The sequence below is a fragment of the Psammomys obesus genome, unplaced genomic scaffold (assembly GCF_907164565.1).
Source record: "Psammomys obesus unplaced genomic scaffold, mPsaObe1.curated_primary_1811, whole genome shotgun sequence".
Classification (NCBI taxonomy): Eukaryota; Metazoa; Chordata; class Mammalia; order Rodentia; family Muridae; genus Psammomys; species Psammomys obesus.
In genome coordinates, this window is record NW_026596069.1 from 10,627,066 (window position 1) to 10,652,628 (window position 25,563).

General features: G+C 48.4%; 1 protein-coding gene across 36 annotated transcripts in view; it reads left to right on the plus strand.

Moving 5' to 3' along the window:
- Positions 1 to 25,563, plus strand: part of Celf4 (CUGBP Elav-like family member 4) — a 276,506-nt gene that overhangs the window by 73,384 nt on the left and 177,559 nt on the right. For 35 of the 36 annotated variants that reach the window (XM_055625334.1, XM_055625336.1, XM_055625337.1 and 32 more), the window contains exon 2: positions 2,199 to 2,281. In XM_055625334.1, the coding sequence (XP_055481309.1) occupies positions 2,199 to 2,281 (83 nt within the window). Of the gene's footprint in view, positions 1 to 2,005; positions 2,077 to 2,198; positions 2,282 to 25,563 lie in introns of those variants that run through there. The other variant, XM_055625369.1, reaches the window with a different exon arrangement.

The following is a 25,563-nucleotide window of genomic DNA, read 5'->3' on the forward strand; positions in this document are numbered from 1 at the left end:
GGAGTGAGCAAGGGAAAAACAACTATTAGAAGATAACATTCAGAGGTGGAAATGGCAGGGGGAAGCTCACTTGGTCCTGGGAGGGGGTTCCTAAAAGATACGGGTACATGGTGAAATTCTGAGGGCTCTCAAAAACAAGGGAAGAAATTCCTGGAAGCTGGACAAAAGCAACAGATTTCCCCCTCTGGAAACCTTAGTTTATTACTCTGGACCGTGAAAACAATATGGTCACTCCCTCCTTCTCCTTCTCTTCCTCTTTCTCCCCAAACCTACCCCTGACCTTGTCCCAAGCTGGCTTGCCTGCATGCAGCTGAGGTGCTGGCTGCCACTCTGTAGCAGACAGAAGACAAGGCCAACAAGGGGACAAGGGAACAGGAGGAAAGACGCCCCTGGGAGAGGCAGGCGGCAGCACGAGGGACGACGTCACAGGGCCTCTGACCGCTATTCATTTCAGTCGCCTGTGTCTCCATCAATAAACGTCTGCCAGTGACCAGGAGGGGAAGAGGAGGGAGAGGAGTCAGAGGAGGGAGGAGGGGCCATGTGGGCCTGGTCCAGGGTAGGGAGGATGCCATGGAGACTCCTTGGCAGGAGGCAGAGCCAGCCCTGAAACCAGAGCTTCTGCCTCCCAGGCTCTATTTCTTTTTTTCTACCTCTGTTTCCCTTTCACATACTTTTCCTTCCTGCCACCTCTCCAGCCGCAAAGCCAGGGGAACAGGATCCATTTCTACAGCAGAAGGGGAGGAGCAGAGGTTAGTGGGTACAAGCCTGATGGTGGGAGTAAGGCACAGGAGAGGACATTGTGGGGACTCTGTGCATCAAGTGGCCACAACAAGCCTAATGACTAGACCTGACTATGTAGCAGCCAGCCACTGCCAGCTGGAAGGCCATGGGAGAAAAAAGCCTGACTCTCACACAGAGGAGGCATGTGGTGGGCTGGAAAGGCTGTAGCCCATGGAGGGACTGGAGCAGTTAAGAACTGCTTCAAGAAGACTCATGAAAATGACTGTGTTGGGAGCAGTGACAGTGGAGAAGGTAGACTGATCACAGAAAATCGGGTGAGAAGTAGAAGGAACAGGGGAGGGTACATAGTCTAGAGAAGCCTATGCAGGTAGGGGTCTATCCTGCAGGTCCTTTTTCTAGCGTAGGGTCATGGACAGCTTTACAAGCAAACCTGGTATGGCCAAAAGCAGCCTTTACAGGTCTACCAGGGCTTCCAGCTAGCATTGCATTCGGCCATTCCTGCAAAAAGAGGAAGGGGTGCCCTGTAGCCAGTCACCTAGAGGAAACGCCCAAAACCTGTTCTGTCCCCAAACCTTTGCCATGGTGCCTACAGCGGGGCATTGAACCCTCCAAAGAACAGGTTGCACTGCACAGAACGCTCCAGAGTCCCTGACCTGAAACAGTGGAGTGGGGTTGCTACCCCACGGCTCAGGGGTAGAAGGGGACAGTACTTTGGAGAGCACTCTCAGCTCTTTGAACCCTAGAAGACGCGGGTGAGGTGGTATGAGGCAGAGCTGTCCACACGGAGTTAGATGCAGAACACGAGTAGGCCTCAGTGGGTTTGAGAGCGCAAGAAACCTTCAGGTTGGGAGGTGTACGAAGACCCTCGCCACAAATTTGACAGCAGGAACCGAGGCAAGAACACAAAGGACACATGACAGCCTTATTTGTTTGATTAAGACAACTGAACTGGGGGTGGGTTCCCCCTTAAAAAATCCGGCCTTTATTGGGAAGGTCCCTGACACTTGGACTCCTTGGGAGAGGTGGGGGAGAGCAAGGAAGGAGATACAGCCCCAGGAAGGAAGTGAAAAACAGCCCCTTCTGGGAGGTGTAGGGGCTAGAGTTGAAACTGATTAAAAACAACACTGACAAGGAGTGGGGAGAAGGCAGAGGAGACGCCTGAAGCACTCGGGCGCAAGGACGGAGAGAGACCCACGGGCGGGAGGGGGGGCTTGGGGAGTGGGGAGGACTCCGCGGAAGAGCAAAATAGAAAAAGTCACGGGAGGAAGGAGAGGCAGCCAGACGGGCGAGCGAGGGGCAGGGAAGCTCCGAAGAGAGCGCCCAGGAGAGAACGAGGTGGGGAGAGCAGTGACGAGCAGGAGGGCGGGAGAGTGGGGCGGGCGACAGGGCGCGGCGGCGGGCCGGGCCTGGCTGGGGGCGCCCCCACTGACCCTTGTCGCCGCTTGCTTCCCTCCCAGGCTGCGCTTTCCTCACCTACTGCGAGCGTGAGTCAGCGCTGAAGGCCCAGAGCGCGCTGCACGAGCAGAAGACCCTGCCCGGGGTAAGTGGCGCCGGCCGCGCGCCGACAGGGGGCGACTTCGGGAGGTCCGGCGGCTGCGCGCGGGGCGGGGACAGCAGGGACCCCGCGGCCCCGGCCGCCTCCCGCTGAGCCCCCCGAGCTCGCGCCGAAGGGAGGGTGCAGGAGGGCCGTGGAGACTGAGCTAGGACGCGCCCGCCGCTGCCGAGGCTCCCGGCCGTCCAGGCCCCGACGGGGGAGGAACTTGGCGGTGGCCGAGAGCCCAGACGCGGCTAAGGCGCACACGGCCCGGGGCGGGGCGCTGCATGTCCTGGGTCTGGAGCGGCGATCTTCTGGGAGAGGCTTGGTTCGCTCGAGGGGCAGGGAGCCAGCAGGACCCCGCTGGGGGGGGGGGGGGGGTTCCGGCATCCTCGGCTCCCGAGCCCCGGGCCCGCGGTGGGAGGGGCGCCTCCCCGGCGCCGCGAGTGAGATCACCTCGGTTTATTTAAGGAGCCAGCCCTCGTCTTTGATAAACTATCGCGCCTTGGCCCTGGTTTATAGCTTCTGTGCGGGGGAGAAGGGAATTATTTATGGCCCCCCTAACTGGGTGTGATATCAGCCGTGGCTATTATCGAGGCTAGTTCATCACCATAAAATAAGAAGTGTCCCTCCGGTCAAGGGTCTGTGCGGTCTCTCCTGCGGGTTCAGAGAGATTGGGTTGGGGGTTAGGAAATATACAGCTGCTGAGCATCTGAAGATAAATGGAACGGTGTGTGTTTGTGACATAGTTTAAAGAATTTGTAAATATGCAGGCGTATACAGTGGGTGCTACTGGGAGCACGTGGGTTCACGATGTATGCACGCCTATGCTTAGACATGCGTGTTTACATTCTTACCAAGCAAACCCGATGTAAAGACACGTTTCCATTTCTGCCCCACAGCAGGAAAGGTTAACCAGGTAGAGAAGAGCAAAGGCCAAAGCCCAGGATGAAGCAGCTCCCCACTTCTGTCCCTGATCCCCCCCACCCCCTCCCTTGCTTCAGAAGTCTTTAGTTAAGGCTTGGAGTCGAGAATGATGGATTACACAGGCCCTTCCTTCCATTATGACAGCCTTTGTATTGTATTTTGGTATTTGTGATTGCAAAGCACGGGGCTGAGTCATCTTAATGACATAGCTGCGAATGCAAATGTATGGAAATGCAGACGCGCACAGATTTTGTGTGGAGCGGGGCTTTGGCAGGGTGGCCGTTCCCAGTTGGTTTTTTAGTGGCGCGACTACACGCACATATATTATAGTAATACTTTCTGGGTGCCCTCTGTAGGATGGCAGAAATGTGTTCCACGTTATGCGTGACGCATAAAGCCATATTGTAAGATAGTCAAAGGTTTCTCAGAAAGGTTTGTGCTGATTAATAAAGTGTTTACAGCACTTTGTTTGGGGGGGAGATTGTGATAGATATTTGAGAGCCACCCAAATGGAATAGAAAATACCACATTGCTATTGGAGGCCCTGCATCAGCTTGAGAGAGATTGCTGGGGAGTTTCATAATGCCTAAAAGCCGGAATCAGATGGGGAAACAGAAAAAGGGAAGGTGGGAGGAGGGTTAGGATTTTTGAAAAAGGAAAAGCGACGTGGATTGTTCCAGACCTAACCTTAACTCCTGGTTGTTTATTTTACATATAATAGAATAGCTAAATGATGGAGTGTATTAGTTCTTTAATAATTTATAGAAATACTTTGATGTTGCAGTAATTACATTAAAGGTCACATATCAAAGGTAATTTGGTTGAGCAGCTGTGATGGTTTCTCAGAAGCAATCAATATCACTGTCCGTGGTGCTGATTTCACCAAGGGGCCTGCCAGATTAAAGAAGGCTTATTACCAGGCAGAAAGGCCCAGGGGAAATCAGGAGCACGTTGGAGCGAGGCGCCAGCCCCCCTTCCACCGATAATTAACACCATTCCCCATAATCTGCGCTAATCCTTCATACTGGGAGATCCAGTGGCATTTTCCTGAAATCACAAAGACAAGTTGGGCAAGTCTGGGGGAAAAGGCAAAAAGAACTATGAATATATATTGGCAGAGATAGGGTGAGAGTAGATGTCTCTGGTGGAAGTCGGACACAACCCAGGGTTCCCTGTGCTCGACAGAACACCATCCTTTCTTCAAAGGCTTCCGGAGCGGACTCAACCTCACAAGCGGCACCACACAATTCTCTGAGCAGGTGGAGTGTCTCAGGGAGAGACACGGGGGAAAGCTAGAGTAGCAGCTACAGGTTCCGAGAACACATTGTCCCCACACAAACTCACATGCAGACAAATGGAAAACAAAATGACCAGGTGAAATTACGCTTTAAAGCGGAGCCATTTTGATCCTGAAAAGCAGAGCTGCTGTCATTATTGTGAGCTGGTCCTTTCCTTGGAGATCAGAGGAAGTGTGCTGCCAGCAAATGCAGGGAGAGGTCCAAGCAAAATGCTCTCCAACCAAATCACAGCTGAGGCTGAGCTTACAGCTGCTTGTTTGGTTGGAAGTGGGCCACAGGAGAAACCTGGGGTGGCCATGGCAGGTGCCCCGGTGAGCACCCTCTATATCTGACTAAAGAGAGTAAAATTGAAAAGGGAACTTGGAAAACTGGTAACTTCAGCAATTCAGACACTTTTCCAGACTTCAAAATCCATTAAAATAAATCCATTAAAATCAACCCTCTACTTTCTTACAGAGAAGAGAAAGGAAAACCTGGTACAGGCAACACGCTCTGTCTCCCATCAAGTTACCGAGCTGGCATCCTCTCCCAGCTAGAAAAAGAACCCATTGTTGTACACAGGACACATAGGCACACATGCACACACCACTACAGTGAATGACATAAACACAGCGACAGCAGCTGAACCAGAGGCACTCCTCAGTCGCCTCCATGCAGGAGAACAGAGGGGCTAACATTTCTCTTGGTACAAGTCGAATTTTAGGGAACAAGTCCCCATTGGCTGTTCATCTGAATCAATGTCCAGTTTCCCTGGAAATCAGTATAATTGAAGCTGCTTTGAGGGATGATGGAGTCATCCCCTGAGCCAGTGTCACAAATGGATTATTATTCTTGAATGTGGCATGATTTCAGTAGAGTGAGATTACTAAACCATGAAGCCTCCTCAGACTCCTTGGGATTAGGGCCTTCTGCCAGAAAGTAAGCAAAATGCACGTTTTGATCTCTTTCTCTCTCCCTCTCCTTCTCCCTCTTCTTTTCCCTCTTCCTCTCCCTCTCGCTCTACTTGTCTGCCATGTGTCTTGCTTCACTCTTTTCTGGCTGTCTGGCTTTCTGAAATCCAGCACCTTCTATCATGTGTGTTTACAGGGTACGATCATAAAGTGTGGTTCCTGAACCCATCCGCAAGCAATTTTCAATAGATCCCCTTTCCTCTTGGAATTGTCCATCAAGATGGGGACAGAAGCCACACACATAAACATAACTAACGATGTAAGACGTTAGAAGTTACAACAAAGTGGCGAGGGTAGTCAGCTGCCTAGCATGCACAGTGAGTACTTGCAAGGCATGGTAGTCGATGATAGGCCTGATGCTGCAGGTCATCTCCCTCGCCTCGGTCTCTTTTCAAAACCACCCTTTGAGGAAGACACCATGATTTTGATCACATAATTACTAAATACCTTTGGATCTGGCATTGCCACCCAAGTTCCTCACTTCTGATAGTGCTTTCAGTTGCTTTAGAACTTTCAATGTGACAAAAAAAAAAATGGCTATGGGCAGATTTCAGGTTTCCTTAAGGATATGAGAAGGTAGGAAGAGATTTTGGAGTCACATGACTATGTGAGAGTACCAAGAAACAGGCAAGCACTGTGCATGCACAGCAGTGCAGGAGCCTGGCCAGAAAGCCTACCTGAAAGAGAGGTGTTAATGCCTCTGAGAGCTATCCAGAATCAGAATCCAGGAGCGGACAGGAGGCCCTGTGGGAGAACTGCATGCCTTAAAACACAGCCCCACTGCTGAGTTCCAGCTGCTCCAGCCTTTGGGACTTTGCAGGGGACTGTCTTCCAGGGAGAGTCCATCTGTTGCCAAAGTTAGGAATATGGGGCCTAGGGGACAAAGCTTTGACTAGGGAGGTGCAGAGAGCGTGATGAGAGGTGGCCAGAATTACTCCTTCAGCAGCAGGAAGTTTCTTGGCCAGAGCTGGAAGAAGTGGGGAACTAGGTCCTGTTAGCAGGAGGCCTGGAGGCAGTGAGGGGGAAGCTGGAGGGGAAGGTAGCTGTTCCTTCTTAGTAAACATCAAAGCTCCAATCAGCCAGTTAAAGATGGGCTTTTGTACCCCAACTGGGCAACTAACACATGCTGCTGCATCCCACCCACCCCAGGATGTCACCGAGGAGACAGACAATATCCCTGCCATTCAGACTCCCCAACTCAGGGCATTGCAATGCAGGATTTGTCATTTTCACAGCAAATTAGGGTGACCTTCTATGAGTTTGTTAAGAAATATAGTAAGATGAAAATCTTACCAGGCATAAGATTTGAGCTGAGGCTCCTTCTAACGCCCTCCTCTCACTTCCCTTTCCCTTTACTTCAGTTTATCTTTTTTTTTTTCTCACTTGTCTTCTGACCTGTTTTCTTCTGTTCTCCCTTCTGGATATCTCCTTTTGCCTTCATTTCCGTCTCCCTCTTTTTCCGGTCCTCTGGATGTCTTTTCCTCCTCTTCATACCCCTTGGCACCTTTTACTTAGCCCACCTTAGCACCTATAAGAGGCTGCAGTGGGACCTCCACCAGCCTGCAAGGGGCTTTCCTAGTGAGGGCAATCTCCATCTCAAACTGCCCTGCCATTGAAGGATCCATCTAATTTTATGTACAACTGTAAAGATGAATGATAAGTAGAAAGAATACAGGCGAGAAGATGAATAAATTATAAAGGGCAAATGATGACAAGCCAGGGGTCCCCTGAGAGAGTGATATGATAACAAAAACTAGAGATGAATTTATGAAGGGTATAGTTAGCATGTTCAGAGGCTGTGAATTCTCCGGGGTAGTTTTACAACTCCTGGTGATCGGCATAATCAAAGCATTTTCAGTTTAGAATGTGATGTATTTCTACTTGTCTGTCTTGCGGGAAGTGTCGGTTTTGCCTCTGTGGAGTGAAGAAGTGTCTTCTCTCCCAACCTCTGACACTTATGCGACTCTGTTTGAGACAGTAGTGTCACAACCCGACCCACACGCTCCTCCTGCTGTCCTTCTAGCTGAGTGTGTTAGTCTAGGAACAATTATGACGAAATACTGCCAACTGTAGACCTTAGCCATGAAAACATACCCTAGTTCTGGATTCACAAACCAAGATGTCTGTAGGGTTGGTTTCTCCTGAAACCTTAAGGACAATGTCACCTGTGCCTCTCTATCTTCTAGAGGTCTGGGGCTATTCTTGGCTACAGGTGTTCTCTCTGTTGCTTTGTCTTATAGTTCCTGGTCCACTGCCTCAGTATCCATGTGCTTCGTTTCTAAAAACACCAGTCACATTAGATCATGACCCATGCAAGTACCTCAACTTGGTCCTCTACAAAGATCCTGTCTCTAACACATTCTTTCTCACAAGTGAGACTTCATTCTTTTTGATACAAAACACAGTTTAATCTGTAATACTGGACAACATGTTACCTTTGACTATTCCATGGCAGAAGAAAAAAAAAATCTCTTCAGTGATTCCCTCCTCTGTGATTCCCTCTTAGATTCATACTTTTGTTCTTCTGTGGAGAAAATGAGTGACATAACTTTTTTTTTTCTTTCCCACAGTCACTAAAGAGAATTATCCATCTGTCCTTTAGGCAGTGGCACTTAGCTGTACAATTTATCACCCAAAGAACATTGGGCATTGTCTTGAAAATGTTCCTGGCATCTGTGAGAAGTAGCCAAGGACAAGTCTATATATCGTGGAATGCACAAAACAGTCTCCCCAATAATGATCTGGTTCCCCAAATGTCATCTGTGCCTAGGAAGAGAACATGTCCCAAAGCCAATGGTGGTGTAGAAGGCAGGAGGAGCAGCAATCTCAGAGGCTGAGCTTTTCCCTCTTAGTGCCTGGTTCTCATTCATTTGGAGGACAAGTCCAAAGGTCCTTGTTATGGGAGGAGCTGGATGCTGTGGTGAAGAACATCCATTTAAATGGTGTGAACAGTTGGAGCAGCCAAGTCCACCTCCCACCTCTGTGCACAAATCTGGCCATCCCCACCTGCAGGTAGACTCAGCCCAAGGTCTCACAGTTTTGGTACCCTTTCCAGCTCTGCCCTTTCCTTTGACTGACATGAAGTTAATGATCTGAGTGACACTGCCTGAGAATTTGCTCATGGCAGAGACAGAATGAAAACCTAGAACTCTTAAACTCATCCATGGGAGGTTTCCAGTGCACCCTCCATTTGGAAGACCCTCTTCCACCCCATTAGAAAACCATATGTCAGGCCTGCGTGCTGCCCAGCACTCCTTTACTGTGTGACACCAATCTGATTCCATTACTAAGAAGGCAATACCAAGGTGAAGGAAGTGCTAAGGCCTCAAGGAGGGAGCCAAAAGGGCTTTCTATCCAGAAGCAGAGCCAGCTGGGCCAAGGGCTACAGCTACAGCACACACAGATTGCCTTTCTTCTTTCACTCAGGCCATAGTGCCAGCCCTACATCCCACTACCACCACTCCAGACCCTGCTCTCCACTCCTGTAGAAACAACCTGAGTCCTCCCAGCCTCAGGACTTGGCTCATGCACCTCTCTCCTAGACCTGTCACTTCTTTCCTGCCCTGTCCACGTTGGCTTTGGAAGTCCATGCATTTATCACATAGATGACTGTGGACTCTGAGACACCTAAAGCAAACTCCAGGTCATACCTGGCAAGGTTCTCTGTGAGCCAGAAAGCATATGTGCCCTTTACCATGGGCCTAGATTCAAGCAGGCATGTGAGTAAACGAATGTAGCCTAGGGACCTACGTTTAGATACAGCTGCCAAAACAATCCATGTGATTCCTGCTCGTCTAATGTCTTCCCTAGAGCCATCTTCTAGGTTGTTTGCCTCTGGAATCCCTTTTAATTCTGACATTCCTCATATTTCTAATAATAACAGAGCCAGCATTCCACACAGTGCTCAACAAGACAGAATGAAGGAAAGAGTGGGGAAACTTTGCTTCTCTCCTTTGACTCACATGGAATCAAAGATCTATGTGACATGAGCTGAGAGTTTTCTCATGACAGAGATGGAATAAGAACCCAAAACTCCAAGAGTCATCTATGGGGGTGGTCTATAGCCTCCTCCTTTGGAAGACTTCCTCTATATGTGAGGTTTATGTGCAACCCAGTATCCCTTTGCTGTATAATCTTATCTTCTGCCCTTCACTGCCTGTGGTCCTTGATGCCAAGTATAGTCAAGCAAGGGTCAGATAGGCCCCTCCCTCATGCACCTACCCAGAGGCAAAGCTGGAGTCTCAACAGCAAGTCCACCCTTGCACTCGGCTCATTATCAGTCCAAAGAGGCATTTGGCCATTTTCAGCAGCACTGGACTACTGTGATACAGTGCAGATAGCTTGTCCCATGTTCAGAACAGAACAAAATTACCAAGATACTATGTTTTACTGAATATGTTTAGAATGTGGCAGTAATAGGAAGGGTTCCAGAAAGGTAAATCAGGCTGTCCTATTGAATCTCAGCCCCAGGTATAGCCACCTACTTCCAGGCCCTTGCCCTGATGGTACCTTCTCTTTAGGATAACCAAGGTTACCCTTGTGAGGTAAAGCTCTCATCATCTTTGATTTCTGTCACCCAGAAAATCCACCCAGCTGCCAACCCTCTCCTGGATTCTCCAGACCTGACAAAGCCATTGTACACTCATAATCTTCCTTCAAAGGCCTCTGTTTTCTATTTCAGTCTCCTTTTCTGGGCAGTTTCCATTCACCCTCAAGACCTAAATCTGACATGAGTTCTTCATGCAGACTCTGCCTATGGAAGTTTTTCAGTCCCCAGAAACATTCAGCACTGCTCTTTAGTCCTAGAGTCCCATGTTAACATCATATTTAACATCCAGAGTCATAGTCACCCACACTTGCCTTGCCTGGTTCAGAGGAAGGCATGGGGATATGTGAAAGGAAGCTTCTTTCTCTGCTAGATGTTCTTGCTGACCATGGAACGTCACAAGGACACACAGGCAGGTCAGTCCTCACAAATCACCAGTCCATATCACCTTCAGCTTCCCTTACCCCAAAGGTTCCTAGGTTAGATTTCCCTGTTGGGTAGGTTTGGAAAGAAAACAAGCCTGGCTTTGTGATGTTGGGTGCATGGGGAAAGGCTACAAGAAAGGAGCATTGACCTTAGGAGTCACAACTGGTGAGGCTGTGAGTTGGGTATGTATGATATGAGATTTGTGTCCTCAGGAGAGGGAGCCTGAGGTTGCCATAGGGGCTGTGTTTGCATGAGTCGTGGTGAGACTATTAAAGGATTTCTCAACCTTTCATCAAAAGCAAGCCTGAGATACAATATTTCTGTGTGAGCTGCTGCTTCTGGATAGATGTGCTTTAGGACTGGAGGGGTTCCTTTTAGAGAGCATTTGTGTGGGTGAGCAGAGGACCAGATACCTTTGTGTTTTGTACCAGTGGGGTTCCGGAACTGTGGGCTGCCTTGAACCATCAAAGATAAGCAACCCCAGGTGGTGATCGCAAAAAGTAGTATTGTTCTTTATTAAAGTCCTCATGAAAATAGTTGTAGCAGGAAAAGCACTGGTGTTTAATGGGACGAGGTCCTCCTAGGGCTTCCAAGTCTATTGTGGTGTAAAAGCATGTCAGGATCAAACACATTCATGGTATGCCCTCAGGCAACCACCAGGGCTTGCCTGAAAGGTGGCATTCTCTCCTAGTGCCCAAGAGGGCAGAAGGCAAGAGTTTGACCTAGAGCCTTGTACCTAATTCTATGTCCAGACACGAGGAGGCAAAATGAAGCTAAACATCCCACTCCACCCTTGAAATGCCAGCATCCTGTGAAGAAGATGTCATCCTTTTGGATGACTTAGGTCTGAGTTTTCTATTTTCTATAATGAAGCCATGTGTGTGAGCCCTTTGTATGCTGAGAGTTGCTATAAATAACTCAAGTGTAATTATTAATGACAAAACAATGATGTGAGTACGGATGACCTTTGGGGTCCTCTGCTGCAGTGAATCCTGATTTCTAATTCACATTTGAAACAGAGGATAACAAAAATATAAAACAGTTCAAATATGCAACTTGGACTATTTGACCTATTGTGGTTTTTTTGTTTTGTTTTGTTTTTGTTTTTTTGTTTTTGTTCAGAAGAATAATTGCAGTGAGCCATGATGACTAGAAATTGCCCATAGAAGTGGAGAGCAGAATTCTGTTGGCTGTGTAAGGCAGGAGGAATTGGGAGGTTGACATGTTAGCTTTCTATCACTGTAGTAAAATACTTGACATAATTAACTTATGAGGAGAAAAGTTTGTTTGAGCTATTTGGGATGCTCTAGCTCATTGTCAATTGGCTGTTGCTTCTGGACTTACAGCAAAGTAACAAATCATGAAGAAACAGATGATGTAACAGCAGAGGACAAAATGGAGGAAGGGATCTAGACTACATAATTCCTTAAAGGGGATATTTCCAGTTTCTTAAAGACCACTCATAAAATCCACCTCTTAAAAACTCCACTTCCACCTTGTGTTACCGTGGGGATCTTTAGTGACATTCAATATTTAAACCACAGCAGTTAGCAAAATAAATAAATAAATAAATCAAGCTTTGTGAAATGGAAGTCTGAACTTTCCTCCCACTCAGGGCTGAGAATGAAAGGGGGTTTGAATGGTGAAGAGCCTTTCTCACACTTCACTCTTTAGAATCTCCAGCCTCTTACAGCCTGTGTGTGCCCATAAGCTCCAGGCCAATAAGCTGCCCAAGATCCTATACACACTGTGCCTTCAGGCTCAGAAAGTCCACCACTTTTGATTCCCCAAAAAAGATTCTGCAAACCCCTGACTGACTGCCAGAATCTCCATAGAGTTTCAGAGCCTCCCTTTATACTTCTGGTGTCCTCGATGGAACATTCCCAGGCCACCATCATCCATAAAAATCCCCCTGTTATTTGACTCTCCTACACATCGGACCACAAGATCACTACCATAGCATTGCTATGGCTTTGTTAGAGTAAAGAGTCTTGGGTCACACTTCACATGCCTGATAATGTCCCCTAAACTGTACCTTCTGCATTGGAACAGCATACCTAGGGAAATAATAAACATGAAGGAGTTTTGACAGCCCCAAGCCTAATCTGAGGTTCTGGAGGTTGTTGTCAGTGTTTGAGCACCCCCAGAACTAGATCATAGAAAAGCATTTGAAGACAAGTGGAGTTTCCTCAAATGGGCTTCAGACAGTGACCCTGGAAAACATGTTTAATATTGAAAAACTGTAAAAGTGAGGAGAAGAAATCAATGAGGGTGGACTTAACAGGTGGGCCAGAATTCACTGTGAGAATTCACCAAAATACTTGAAAAACAATATCAGACATGTTCACAAGAATCTCAGGAGCCAGGATACACACCATTGCCCACCAAGCTTTGGCTAAGGATGTGTCCATGCGTTGTTAACTCCCTAACTCTTCTGGCTTGCCATGTGTTGGCAAAATGATATCTTTGTCCAGAAGAGGGCCTTAAGCCAGACATGCAAGTGCTCATATCTGAGAGTTAAGCCACTATCAATAAGGTAGAGGTAGCAAAGGGAACGTTCCCACCTGCTTCTTTTGTCTGAAGACTGGCAGAATGCTCTCATGAAGGCATGCATGGTACCTTTTCTCTAGCCATGGTGAGAACCATCACTCACTGAGAGTTCACTATAACCCATGTGTTCTACAAGTTCCCTCTCATTTAAAGCAGTATCACACTGGTCCTCAAAGCTGAGCACCATCAGTGATGTTGTTCATAAGAGGAAAGGAAAAAGGGACTTTCCCAAGACCCAATGGTCAAGGAGAGGTCTGGCTAGGGCAGCAACACCGTGGAAAAATCAGAACAAGCTAAAGGCAGTGCCATCATGCAGAGGAATGACCCACACAGGTATCCATAACACACAGTCTGGTGTTGGATCATCTGTCTGACAATGTCAGGGCCAGTTTCTTCCCTTGTGGTTAGACAGTATATTTCCTGGCTCCATGTATCATATCTTCTCCTGAAAATGGCAGGGCCCACTGCCTCCATTCCTTATCAGGAATGGTATCCCCTACTCAGTAGACATCTATGTATGCCTCAATGACCAGAATCATGATAATGGGTGTTTTTATTTATAGAGGAAAGAGGGGTTGACACTATGAGCAGAGACCCGCAGACTTTGCTCCTAGACTGGTAGAAGTGGGCAGAGGTTACAGAAGAGCAAGCTGGGTGGAGCAATAGGGCAGCATCACTCACAAACTACCTGAGTCTTCAATTCACACCATGGCATGGCTAGCCTCAGTGAGGTAAGCCAGGAAAGCTGGCCAGCTCAGCTCTCTGCCCCTTAAACCCCACTTGAGACTCAGTCAGCACCATGGACAAAGCACACGTCGGGCCTCTGAAATCAAGCAACATCATGGACAAAACCCAACGAGGCCGCCCTCAGCATAGGTCATCCTCAGACGTCGGATCAGGCACCTTGGACAAGACCCAGTTCCAGCCTCTGAAATCAGTCAGCACCATGGACAAGACCTAGTCGGCCCGTCCTCTGGCTCAGATCAGCACCATGGACAGAGATACGCTGGCGTCCCTTTCTGAGGTCAATCAGCACCATGGACAAGAATGCTGAAGCCTGTGAGCGTCATGCTGACACTGCCCCTATCGATAGCCCAACTCATCCAGGAAGTAGGACAGGTCACAGAAGTACCATAGTCACGGGGACAATGAATGAAATAGGTCTGCCTCTAATCCAAACTCTCAAGGATTCCCCTGGCTTTTACTTGCTTTCCCATTGTCAAGCCCCACTGCACCAGAAACAACAGAGCCTCTGCATAAGAGGGCATTCAAACCTGAAAGAAATGTCAACAAAACCTCTGCTACTGGGTAGGCTCGGGGCCCATATTCACACAATATGGCTTCCAATCCCAGCTCCTCCACTCTGAGCCATGTGACCTGGGACTAATCATTTTACTTCGCAGGGTCAGTGGTGTGTTTGTTCAAGGACAACCTATGGAAAGTATTGCACAGAGTATACAAATCCCTGAACACCTGTTACACACAGGGGCGGTGCCCACTGTCCTGCTGCTATTCTGTCTATTCCCTTGATCTTTTCTGACCCACCTCTGCCCCTATTTCCCTGGATGACATCTTACTCTAGATGCCACAAACTCCCAAACACACAACCCAGCCCAGGACTGGTCACCTGGGAAACCATCAAGCCACACCCATAGAATGGACCATGGTGACAGGAGCACCCATAGAGGTGGCCGCATCCTCCTGATCCCTGCTGAGGCTTGGCTATGATTGCAGAACGTAGTTTGAGATCATTCTATTTGTGCCTCAGGAGAGTTGTTAGTTAGATTATTTTCCTAATGGTATGAGTGATCCCTGTGTGAGAAACGCACATTTCCACCCACACCTCTCACTCACAAACTTTTCAGCAGCAAAGGGGAGAAGTGAGCTCTGGAGACTGCAAACCCTAAACACATGAGAGCAGAAGCAGGAGCATTTCCAGTCCCCTGCATGGTTGGAATGGACCAGCAGGCCCTTCAAGACAGGGAGACAGAGCATCTGAGATGAATATGCATTCAGCCTCTCCCGGCAGCCCTGACAGCTGGCACCCGACAGCTGGAACCGCTCAGGGCCTGCGAGAAGGTTTTTAATTCAATTCAGTAAGTGTTTCCTGAGCACCCACCAGGAGCATGGCCCTGCACTGGGTGCTGTTTGGCAGATGGAAGCAGGAGAGGGCAAGGACCCCTGAGTCCCCTTGGGGCTTCCCTTCTGCAGAAGAGGAAAGGTGTACATGCCAAGCAATTAGAGGACAATGGATTGAGACTCCAGCCGCAATTCAGAGCTCGAATGGTTCAGGAGTGCTGAGAGGCAGTGACTATTCATTGAGTGTCTTCAGCAAATCACTGTGCTGGGCACAGTAGAACAGCCTTTGAGGGACAGGAGGGTGTGGGTGGACAAGAGAACCAGGAGATAGCATACCCGGGAGGTGACACATGAACAAAAGCAAGGAGAAAGGAGGAGACGTTGTAGCAAGAAGTTTACTCAGAAAGGGGCTGGGGGGTTATAATTCAAGAGTGGACTGCCATTCAGTGAAGAAAGTAGTCCTCTGTCTTTGGGTGCTTGTGCACTGCAAGAGGTGTCCTGAGTAGGAAAGTGACCACTCACCATTGTGCAGCCTGAGCAGATGGAGACCAGTGAAAGGTGGGGGAGGGTAGTGGAAATGGAAGCTGGGCACCGTGGGTGACTTGTCTCAGTTTCCCTTCCCAAGGACAGACTCAGTAGGCAGACTTGGCGCTCCAGGGGCACCTGGGAGTTGTGCTGAGTATGTGTTTGGCAGAGATGCAGTCCTTGATTCTCTGAAAATCCTGCTGGTAGGAGGTAGAAAGCAAATTTAGCTCTCCCTGGGTCTCTGAAGCTACTGGGGATATATGGCACTCCTTGACCACATGGAAGCCTGTGCCATCCTGCAGGAGAAAATCTGTACAGCAGGATCAACCACCCAGAACTGGCCAGCGTCCCAGCCATATTACCACTATACATGAAGTTTCTTTGACACTCTGATTTGTAATAGGAGTCAGGGAAAGAGGTTCTTTGATACACAGGGGTGCAGAGGATGGGCATAACCTGGGCTCCTACACAGTGAATGTCTTTCATATGCCCTCGCTAGCCCTCCAACCTTAGAAATCTTGGATGTCCTTTCCATTCTATGTGCAACCCATGAAAAAACATTGATTCCTCCTTTTAGGCTAGAAAAGCTCAATGCATGACTGAAATGCTTCTCTGCCATTGTTTGATTCTCCTAAGAATCATGGAATTTGTGAAAATTAGAGTTGGAAGGGACCTGAGCATCGTCCACTTGTTCCCAGCTGTGAAAGTCCAGTGACAGTTGGGCACAGCGCTGCTGAGTTACCACATCTTGGTTTGCCTTTGTTCATGATTGACAGATTAAGGGAATCTACTGTAATTCACAAGACTGGGGAGGACACAGTCTGGATTAGCATCCACATTGAGGCGTGTGCTCTGCTCAGCTTTATTACTTTGGAGTAGACAGTCCAGCAGTGTTTTCAACATAATGTCCTGCCAAGCCTGCTTTAAAGAACAGATACAAAGCATGTGTAATTAGCACAGTAACGCCATAACACAGGACTAGTACAGCACTTGCAAACGCTGTTCTCAGTTGAGCATGGTGAAGGCAGGCCTCTGAAATTTCAGCTACTTGGGCAGCTAAGGCAAGAGGATCACAAATTCAAAGCCTGCCTGAGATACAAAGCAAATTAAAGGTCAGCCTATGTAACTTACTAAGACCTCACCTCAAAATAAAACAAAAACCCACAAAAAATCTGGAGCTGTGGCTTGATGATAGAGTACTTGCCTAGTAGACATGTGAAGGCCAGGGTTAATCTCTAGCACACCAAACAATCAAAGAACAGTAATTTCTTAGGCATAGTTGGGCAAACGGACATTTTGTCTGCACTCGCTTCATGGTTAATGTTCTGTGTGCTAGAGCTGGAAGTGTAGCTCAGTTAGTAGAGTGCCTACCTAGCATGCACAGACTCTAGATGTGATCCCCAGAATAAAACTGGTGTGGTGTTGCATACCTGCACCCTCAGAATGAAGGAGGTGGAATCAGGAGGATCAGAGGTTCAAGGTCATCCTCAGCTACATAGTGAGTTCAAAGCCAGCCTGAGATACATGAGACCCTTCTCAAAAAGAAATGTGTGAGAGAAAAAGTGTGTGTGAGAGAGTGAGAGAGAAAGCATGTCTTTGTGGCTGTGGTTACATGAGCATGCACTCAAACACACACTATGAACAAAGACCAATTTCTCTTAAATTCCAAAGTATCCTCAACCTGGTCTTGGTGAGTGCCAAATGTAAAGACTTCAGACAACTCCTTAGTATTCAGCATCTGTCAGACACAGGAACTCAAGGTGTCCAAACCCAAGGGGTCACAACCTTTCCAGAAAGCCGTCCCTGGTAGATGTGAGTCCCAGTGTTCTAATGTACTCTGCCCTGAGAGTCAGAGGGAGATGACGACATTATGAAGTGGAGTGCATGCGTTCCCATGACTCTTCTCCATACTCTCAGCTCCCACAAAGGTGACCTCCAGCCTGCTCGAAACTGGGGGTCCCTGGAATCTTTTAGGTTACAGGGGAAAATATGGTCTTCAAACAACGAATCGGTCCATGAAGGCAAACCTACTGCCTGACCCTCTATTAGCCCCCCACTTACTCCTTCCCCCCAAGGTTTTGGGATAACAGAGTGTGCTTTCTTCCTCTCTTCTTAGTAAATGATTTATGTGGGGGAACTTCATATTTCCTTTTAGGATAGACTGAACTAATGTGATGTGCTTGTTTGAATTTGCAAGGTTAACTGATCTAATTATCAGCTGTGTTTAGTTAAATCCTGTGCCCGGGCTGGCTTCAGGTGTGGGCTTCAGGTTCTGCCAACAGAAAATCTCTGGAAACAAACTGATCTAATGCAGTGGCTCTGCTGGTATGAGAGCATCCCTGATAATTTATTTAATAAATAATAATGCATGAATTTATTAACAGCCAGAGATAAATAGAGGGTGTGTGTTTATATTAAACAAACCTACAAGGAACCACTAGCTACTTCCTGGACCTCCTTCCTGGGGAACACACCTTCCTAGCTCCATAGCACTGTCTGCTTCTAGGCTGAGTAAAGAGCTGCCCTGGGGACTCTATAAGAATACAGTGCCCAGTTGCTGAGCTGCTCTGGAATGGATTTCAGATCTGGAGTTCCTAGTTGAGCTCAGAGTCCAGAGGAGCCAAAAGTGTTGCCCAACTCCTTAAAATCTGACTCAGTCTTGCAAAGTTCAGGTCCCTACGAAGGAAAGTGATGGCCCTCTAGTCCTTAAGCTGGGAAGATGCTCTCTGGAACTGATTTTTGGGATTATGTGTTACTCCTCCTGGTCCAGAAATGTGAAACGAGCAGCAGAAGGAAACTTGAAGGTTGATTGACATGTTTGACAATTGTAATGTATGGCTAGATTAGGGTGACCTGAAAGGAGTCTTGGAATGCAGGTAGAGAAGAAGCAGGCAACACCCTATATACACATGCTGAGAACGTCCTGGCTTTATGAACCTACCACTTTCCTAACCCACAAAGAGCTGCCTTCTGCACACCTGAAGCTATAAAAACCCTGCCAGGGCAGTTCAGGGTGCCAACACTGTTCGAAGGAGTGCAAATGGAATGACACATGGCCAAAATCCTGTTAGGCTGTATTGTTTGAAGTGTGGATCATGTCCAGCAGGCAGCTGCACTGGAAATGCATTTCCTATAACCTGAGGCCCAGATGCCAGACATTCTGAGTCACTCAGCACTGACCCCTCCTTTCCAAGCAGGATGGAGCTCTCTTCTACCATGTAAACAGCCCTGAATGAAGCTACACTTGCAAAGGCACATGTAAAAGTGCATGGCCATATAAAGTGTGTGTGTGTGTGTGTGTGTGCACATGCATGCAGACCACAGCTATTGTACTCTTGCAAACACGTATGAGTACATACACCCTGGCACATGACATGCATGTACACTCAGTTACATATACATTGAAGCTACATGCACACACACACACACACACACACACACGCATGTATGCATACACATATGCTCTTCCTTGGCTTCCACAGGAACTGAAAGAGAATGTGACTCTGTAGAATCAGGCAAAGATAAACTCTTGATTTCTGATTTCCAAAGCAGTTTGGACAAGGTCCTCTGAAATGTATTAAAATGCTAATCACAGCATTGTCTGAACCCTGGCAGCTGTGTGACTTGGGGGGAAATGGAAACAGAATGGATTGTGAAGCCTGGAGCTTCTTGACTCTTGTCACGCATTCTCTCCACCCCACGCCTGCTCCCCATGGGTTCCACAGGCCTCTGCTGGCTCCAATCTGTTCCAAGATGGCCTTGGCTCTGATGAGCATAATCCCAAGGGTGTGAACCTTCAGTGCTAACTAACCACTGCCTTTCTTCTAGCTCAGTCCAGAGTTATTTCTAGTGAAAGACTCAGGCCACACCCAGGACAGCAGGACAGCAAAGTGAAGTTCTTCTGTGTCTCACAAATGGCCTCTTGCCCTCTCCTCCCTACCCCTAAACTCTGCAGACCTCATATACCTCCTCTCAGACTTTCCGCCAGCTATCTGTGATACCTGGGCCTTGCTTTAGGTCCTCACCTACCCGTACCATGACCTTAGCACTGACACCAATATCCAAGAATGGCACCTGCTCCTGGTATTCTATCTTGCTCCATCTGTTTCCTGGAATTCCCCAGTAGCTCAGGCTTCTTTAGTCAACATTTTGAGTCCAGCTCAGCATCATCCTCTCTGGGAAGCCTTCCTCTCTCTGGAGTCGGCTGGATAAGCCACTCTGTTCCCCATGCTCAGAATATATGATACATACCAAAGCTTACCAGAGTTTAACCATGTCCCTCTACCCAATCCTTTGCCTGAATTGTGTTATCTAAGCACTGACACAGGACTGGCCTGGACAGTTCCCAGAAGCTGTGGCCATTGGAATATGTGGGTGGATAGATGGATAAGTGGAAACTTGAACCCCTGAGACCAGTTATGTTTTGAAGGGAGCCATAGGTAGATACCCTGGAGATAACTTGCTTTTTCTCCTGGTACCTGGTACAGACTCTGGTCAGCCGGTGTCAGCACAGGCTTCACAGCATGCTGCTTGTGCCCACATACTCCACCCCACCTCTATAACAGCCAGGCTCCCAGCATAGCACAGTTCCATTTTTCCTTTTAAGCATCAAACTGTCATTTCACTAAACACCATCTGGAGACTCCTGGCTTCAGCTCCCTTTTCTCCCAAACTCTTATTAATGTGATGGGTGTTTATTCCTTCTTCCTTCTCTCCATTTCCTCTGGAGTATCTTGGCCCTGTGGCCTGCAGACATTCATCTTATCTTCTGGGAGTGCCATTCTGCTAGAGCGGGAGGCTGTCTTCAGCTTGGCTCAAAGCAGCTGACAGTGACAATGAGCAGCTAGAGAGAGAACAGGAGTGAGTGTGACGGCCCCCAGGAAACAGTCCCAGGCAGCCTGGGAAGGGAGAATGGCAGAGAATGACAGAGAAGGAGTCTTGGCTAGCCAAAGCCCATAGTGGGATATCATTTATCTTCCTTGTCACTGGGATAAAACGTTCAACGAAAGCAATGAAAGCAATGAAAGGAAGGAAGGAAGGAAGGAAGGAAGGAAGGAAGGAAGGAAGGAAGGAAGGAAGGAAGAAAGAAAGGAGGCAGGGAGGGAGGGAGGAAGGAAGGAAGGAAGGAAGGAAGGAAGGAAGGAAGGAAGGAAGGAAGGGCTTAGTCTTGCTCACAATTTGAAGGTACAGCCTGTTATGGAGAGGCAGTCATGGCAGTAGGGGCATGAGCCAGCTGGGTCACACTGTACCCACAGTGCAAAAGCAGAGCTAAATGCTGCTGTTTGGTTTTCCTTCTTCTTTTTATCAGTCTGGAACTCTGGTCCATGGGATGGTACTGCTCACATTTAGAGTCAGTCTCCCCATTTTATCTAACCCAATCTAGAAACTTCCTTACAGCTATGCCCAGGGATTTGTGTCCATGATGATTCCTGTCAAGTGGACAATCATGAGTAACAATCAGTGGGTTGATCTTCCTAAAAGACCAGAGCCTACAGTGGCTCCCTAGTGCAACCAAATAATCCTGAGCATCCCCACAGCGGATACCTGGGCTGCCTTCTTTCTGTTGCCAGCACAATGTGCTCCTTCATTTTTATGTGTGCCCAAGCTATGAAGCCCCTCTAGTCTCCAATTCATTTTTAACACTGATTTGTTAGCCTGGCATGGTGGCACATGCTTGTAATCCCAGCACTCCAGGGGGCAGAGGAAGGCAGATCTCTCTGAGTTCGAGATCAGCCTGGTCTATAAAGCAAGTCCAGGACAGCCAAGACTACAACAGAGAAACCCTGTCTCAAAAAAAAAAAAAAAAAAAAAATATATATATATATATATATATATATATGTGTGTGTGTGTGTGTGTGTGTGAGAGAGAGAGAGAGAGAGAGAGAGAGAGAGAGAGAGAATGTGGGAGGTTATTTTTATTATCTTCATGCAACAGCCTGAAAAGCTAGCAGGTGGTATTGGGATTCTTAGAACTTGAATTACAACTGGTTGGGAACTTCCATGTGGGTGCTGGAAGCCAACCCCTTTGCAAGAGTAGTAAACACTCCCAACCACCAAACCATCTTATCAGTCCTCTGTCTCCAATTCTTGCTTGTACTTCGAGAAGCTTACACCTTTCTCCTCCAAGTAGCCTTTCCTTCCTACCCCATCTGCATTTCTTAGCACCAAATACATGAAACCTATTTTTTTCACTCGACGATCTAACCCAAATCCCACTTTTCCACAGCATGCACTCTTTTCACTGGAAGGTGCACCGGGCTCTTCTGATAGTGCTCATTATACACAGTTAAGCACTGTGCACGCAGTGGGTCCACAGTGGATGGCAGCAGCAGCCCCAAAGAGATGAGCCTCAGCTCCTTAGGAGCTTCTCTTTGCCATGAGAGCCTTCCCCAGTGTCCCCTTGGAGGGCTGCCCATTCTGGTCCTTCCTGGGCTGTGGCCTGGGCTGGCACTCAGAGGCCAGCTTGCTTCCTCTGGTAGAACATTAAACTAATGTGTGTTGTGTCTCATTAGTAGCATTCTGTTTGTGCCAGAGCCAGGCAATTTGATGGGTTGTTGATTGGGTATTCTGTTTATTTATGGCAGGAAAAGGATTCTTTATGGAGGACTGAGCAGTGCATTTCTGTCCCTATGGCACTGAGATCCTCTGGCAATGAAACAATTATAAATTAAGACTAAATAAATAATATACAGTAAGCAATACAGACTGCACGCCTCCACATAGAGAGCTCCCTTTGGGTAGAGCATGGTAACAACCATAGCCAAGCCTAGAGACCCTGCACAGCCCATTCAGAGTGTCCATCACTTCCCAAGCTGAAGGCTGGCTCCATGCTGTGACAAACTCTCACTTCCCTCCCTGTGCCTGGGTCTTAACAACTGTTCCACATTCATGGGAATCTTGTAGCTCTCTAGTATTACTGATTGTCACAAAACCCGAGGACAGGTGTTCTGCTGGACAGAGAGACCAAGTGCTGCTTATGGAGGTGAAAGAAAGCAAACACAAGTGCTTCTAACCCATGACACAGTCCTAAAATATCTGCCACCCACCCCCGGGATGAGAGGACAAAGAACAGCAGGAGAGGCCTTAAAGACATGCCTTGCCCAATGGAATCATATTTCCAGTAGGGATTATATCTGAGAACACCAGGCTAAGAAGGTGCTACAAGCCCTCCTGTGCAGGGATGCTAGGATCAGCTGGGATGGGCCAGCTGCCATTCAAAATATGGTGGTAACAGTGTAGCCCCAGGCTTGTGCTACCTAGCTAGAGCCAGCTGTAACTGAAAGGACTTCCCCCCTCACCTGTGAGGGCTACTGAATGATGTGCCCTTCTCCCCAGCAAGTGTCAGGAGTTCTGAAACGAGCAAAATGCTGTGATTCTCAGCCAGCCTGTCTTGGAAGCACACCTTCATGTCCCAAAAAGCAGATCAACCAGAGTTCCCATCTCACCTCAGGCAGAAAGCCCTGTGACACAGGACAGAGGCACGCAGAGCTTACGTGTCTCTCTTGTCCCAAATGTGGTCCAAGCATTCCTTCATGAGGCCTCAGCCAGCAGATGGGAAAGGCCCAGTTGAGCTCTTTACAACTGGAGGGCAGGGGTGCGCGGATGAGTGCGTTGTGCCTAGGTGGGTCCTTAAGGCTTCAAGTAGGAGGATGGAAGGCACAGAAAGGTCTCACCCCGAAATGGTTCACAGTGCTTTTCTGTACAAATGTTGTCTGCGTGTCACTCAGCTGAGCCACTCCTCATCCGCCATCCCACCTTCCCCCATTCCTTTCTCCTCTTCCTCTTCATCCTCGCAGAAACTGATTGTCTCTCTCACCAGCCTGTGCACCCGTGCTTTCCAGAGGTTTATGCATGAAACTAATTATGCACTGCTAATTTGGAAGCTAGCAGCTCTCCTGTTAACGTTCATTTAATTCAGGTTGTTCTGCTGAGTGGCATTTCTGTAAATATGCTAGGGGGCTGGGGACCTGTCATGGAGGCTTACTGGAGAGCAGGGTCAGGAAGAGGGGTCTGTGGGTCTGCGGACCTGTCAGCGGAGGTTGCTGGAGAGCAGGATCAGGAAGTGAAAGCCTGGGAGTCTGGAGGTGGCACTCGGTGGCGTGCTAGCTCCTGTTGGGGATTAGACAGGGGGTGCCATTACCATAACTGGAGGAGGCCTCATTAGTGTTCCTGGATGGGCCTGCTGAGACGTAGAAATCTGACTGTAAAATATCTATAAGGTTAAATGGGACATGCTGGAAAACTGCCCACAAAGGTGAGAAAGTATTTTCTGGGTTGGCAGTACTCATGGGGCACAGGTGGTAGGCTCTGCAGGGGGCAGGAATCTGGCATTTCCAAGGGCCAGGGGAGCTTTCAAGAGGCTGGGAAAGGGTGCTGGCAAGGGCCAGGGGTCTTTATTCTGGGAAGGTTTCACTAGGCAAAGATGTCTGGAACCAAAGTGGCCCTAAGGACCTGGAGTCCTAGGGTCCAAGGAAGGAACAGGGAATGCAGGACCTGTGCATCCCAGTCTAATGACTGTTTCATCTCTGACTCATTTGAGGACTCTGGGGAGACCACTCAGTGCTCCTGTACCCCAGGGTCCTCCTCTGAAAACAGGAATGACTCAATAGGGTCCCTGTGATCCTCCAGAGACCTGTGAAGTGAAGAGCTCCAAAATGAGTTCCCAGCCCACCCACAACAGGGTGCTTCTGACAGCCTAGAAAGGACTTTCCAACTGGTCTTTGGGATCTTTCCTCCTTGTCTGCTGTAGTCAAGGCCAAATTCATGGGTATGTGACCTGTCCACTCCCACAGAAAAGCTTATTCCTGAATTAATCATCCTCTGTCACTATCTTCAAATTCCCAGTTAAGTTTGAACTGGGAGTTTTGCGTTTTTATCTTACCTCTGAAAATGATGTAACTGGTCTCCCATGGACCCTATTTCACAAAAACATCCTCTAAGGACTTCTGTGTCCTTTTGTGTCTCCCAAAAAGACACTTTGTAAGGACCTGGGTGGGTCTTCTTCTATTGTCCACCAAGTTGCAGGTTGGGCCCTATTGTGGGCTCAGCAAAGAATACGGCATTTCCATTTGTTCCTATTCAGTGAGCGACTCACATCACGAAATTTAGAATCAGACTGTGCCCCATGCACTTTTTGTTTTCCTCTTGGAGGACCTGGCAAACACCACCCCACATTCTCACTTCCCTCTTCTAACAAACCTGGGGCCTTCGTGACTCTCCATTGTAGAATAATGGATATGAGCCCAGCTGCAGTATTAGCCTTCTGGTGAGGACTATGAACTCTAGTCTCAGGTGGCTGGGAGGCAGCCCAGCTACCCAATCACAGATCTCTGGCATGTCCGCAGGGAAGGATTAGCAAAGGAGTAAAAGGATGCCTGCAGGGCCTGCAGACAGCGGGCCAGCCAGGAAGGCTTCCAAGGGAGCAGAAGCGAGGTTGGGGAGAAGAGATGCAGCATCCATGGCCAGCCTTAAAAACCCTAGCTTGCTGCCCAAAGGGAAGTCAGACGTGCTGCCCTCTGGGGGCCAGAGCAACCCCAGGGATAATTGAATTGGCTTTTCCCTGCCTGGGGCTGGCAGGCAGGCCCAGTGAAGCCCTTCTGGGAGTAGACAGCCAAATGTAAGGGATAAACCCCCCTCATCATCCCCCTCCCTTCTCTGGGCTCTTTGGGTACCCATGGTAATGAGACCCCTCAGCACGTGCCCTCCCCCATTCATTCAGCCGCTCTAGAGTCTAGAGCAAACGACTTATCACTTCCTGGCTCCAGGCCACATCTCTCACATCATGGGCATCAGTGCCACCGTCACCACCCTTCTAGGTAACCTGGGCCATGCCTTGTCTTGCCCAGTAGCCAAGCAAGCTGGGTTCTAATTTCATCCTAACCAGTGCATTCCTGTGGTCTCAGAGCTCATCACTTACCTCCACCCCGTTCTCTGTAGAATGTGCACAGGAGATGCATCCTCTGAGAGCTAGCAGAGATGGAATCAGGT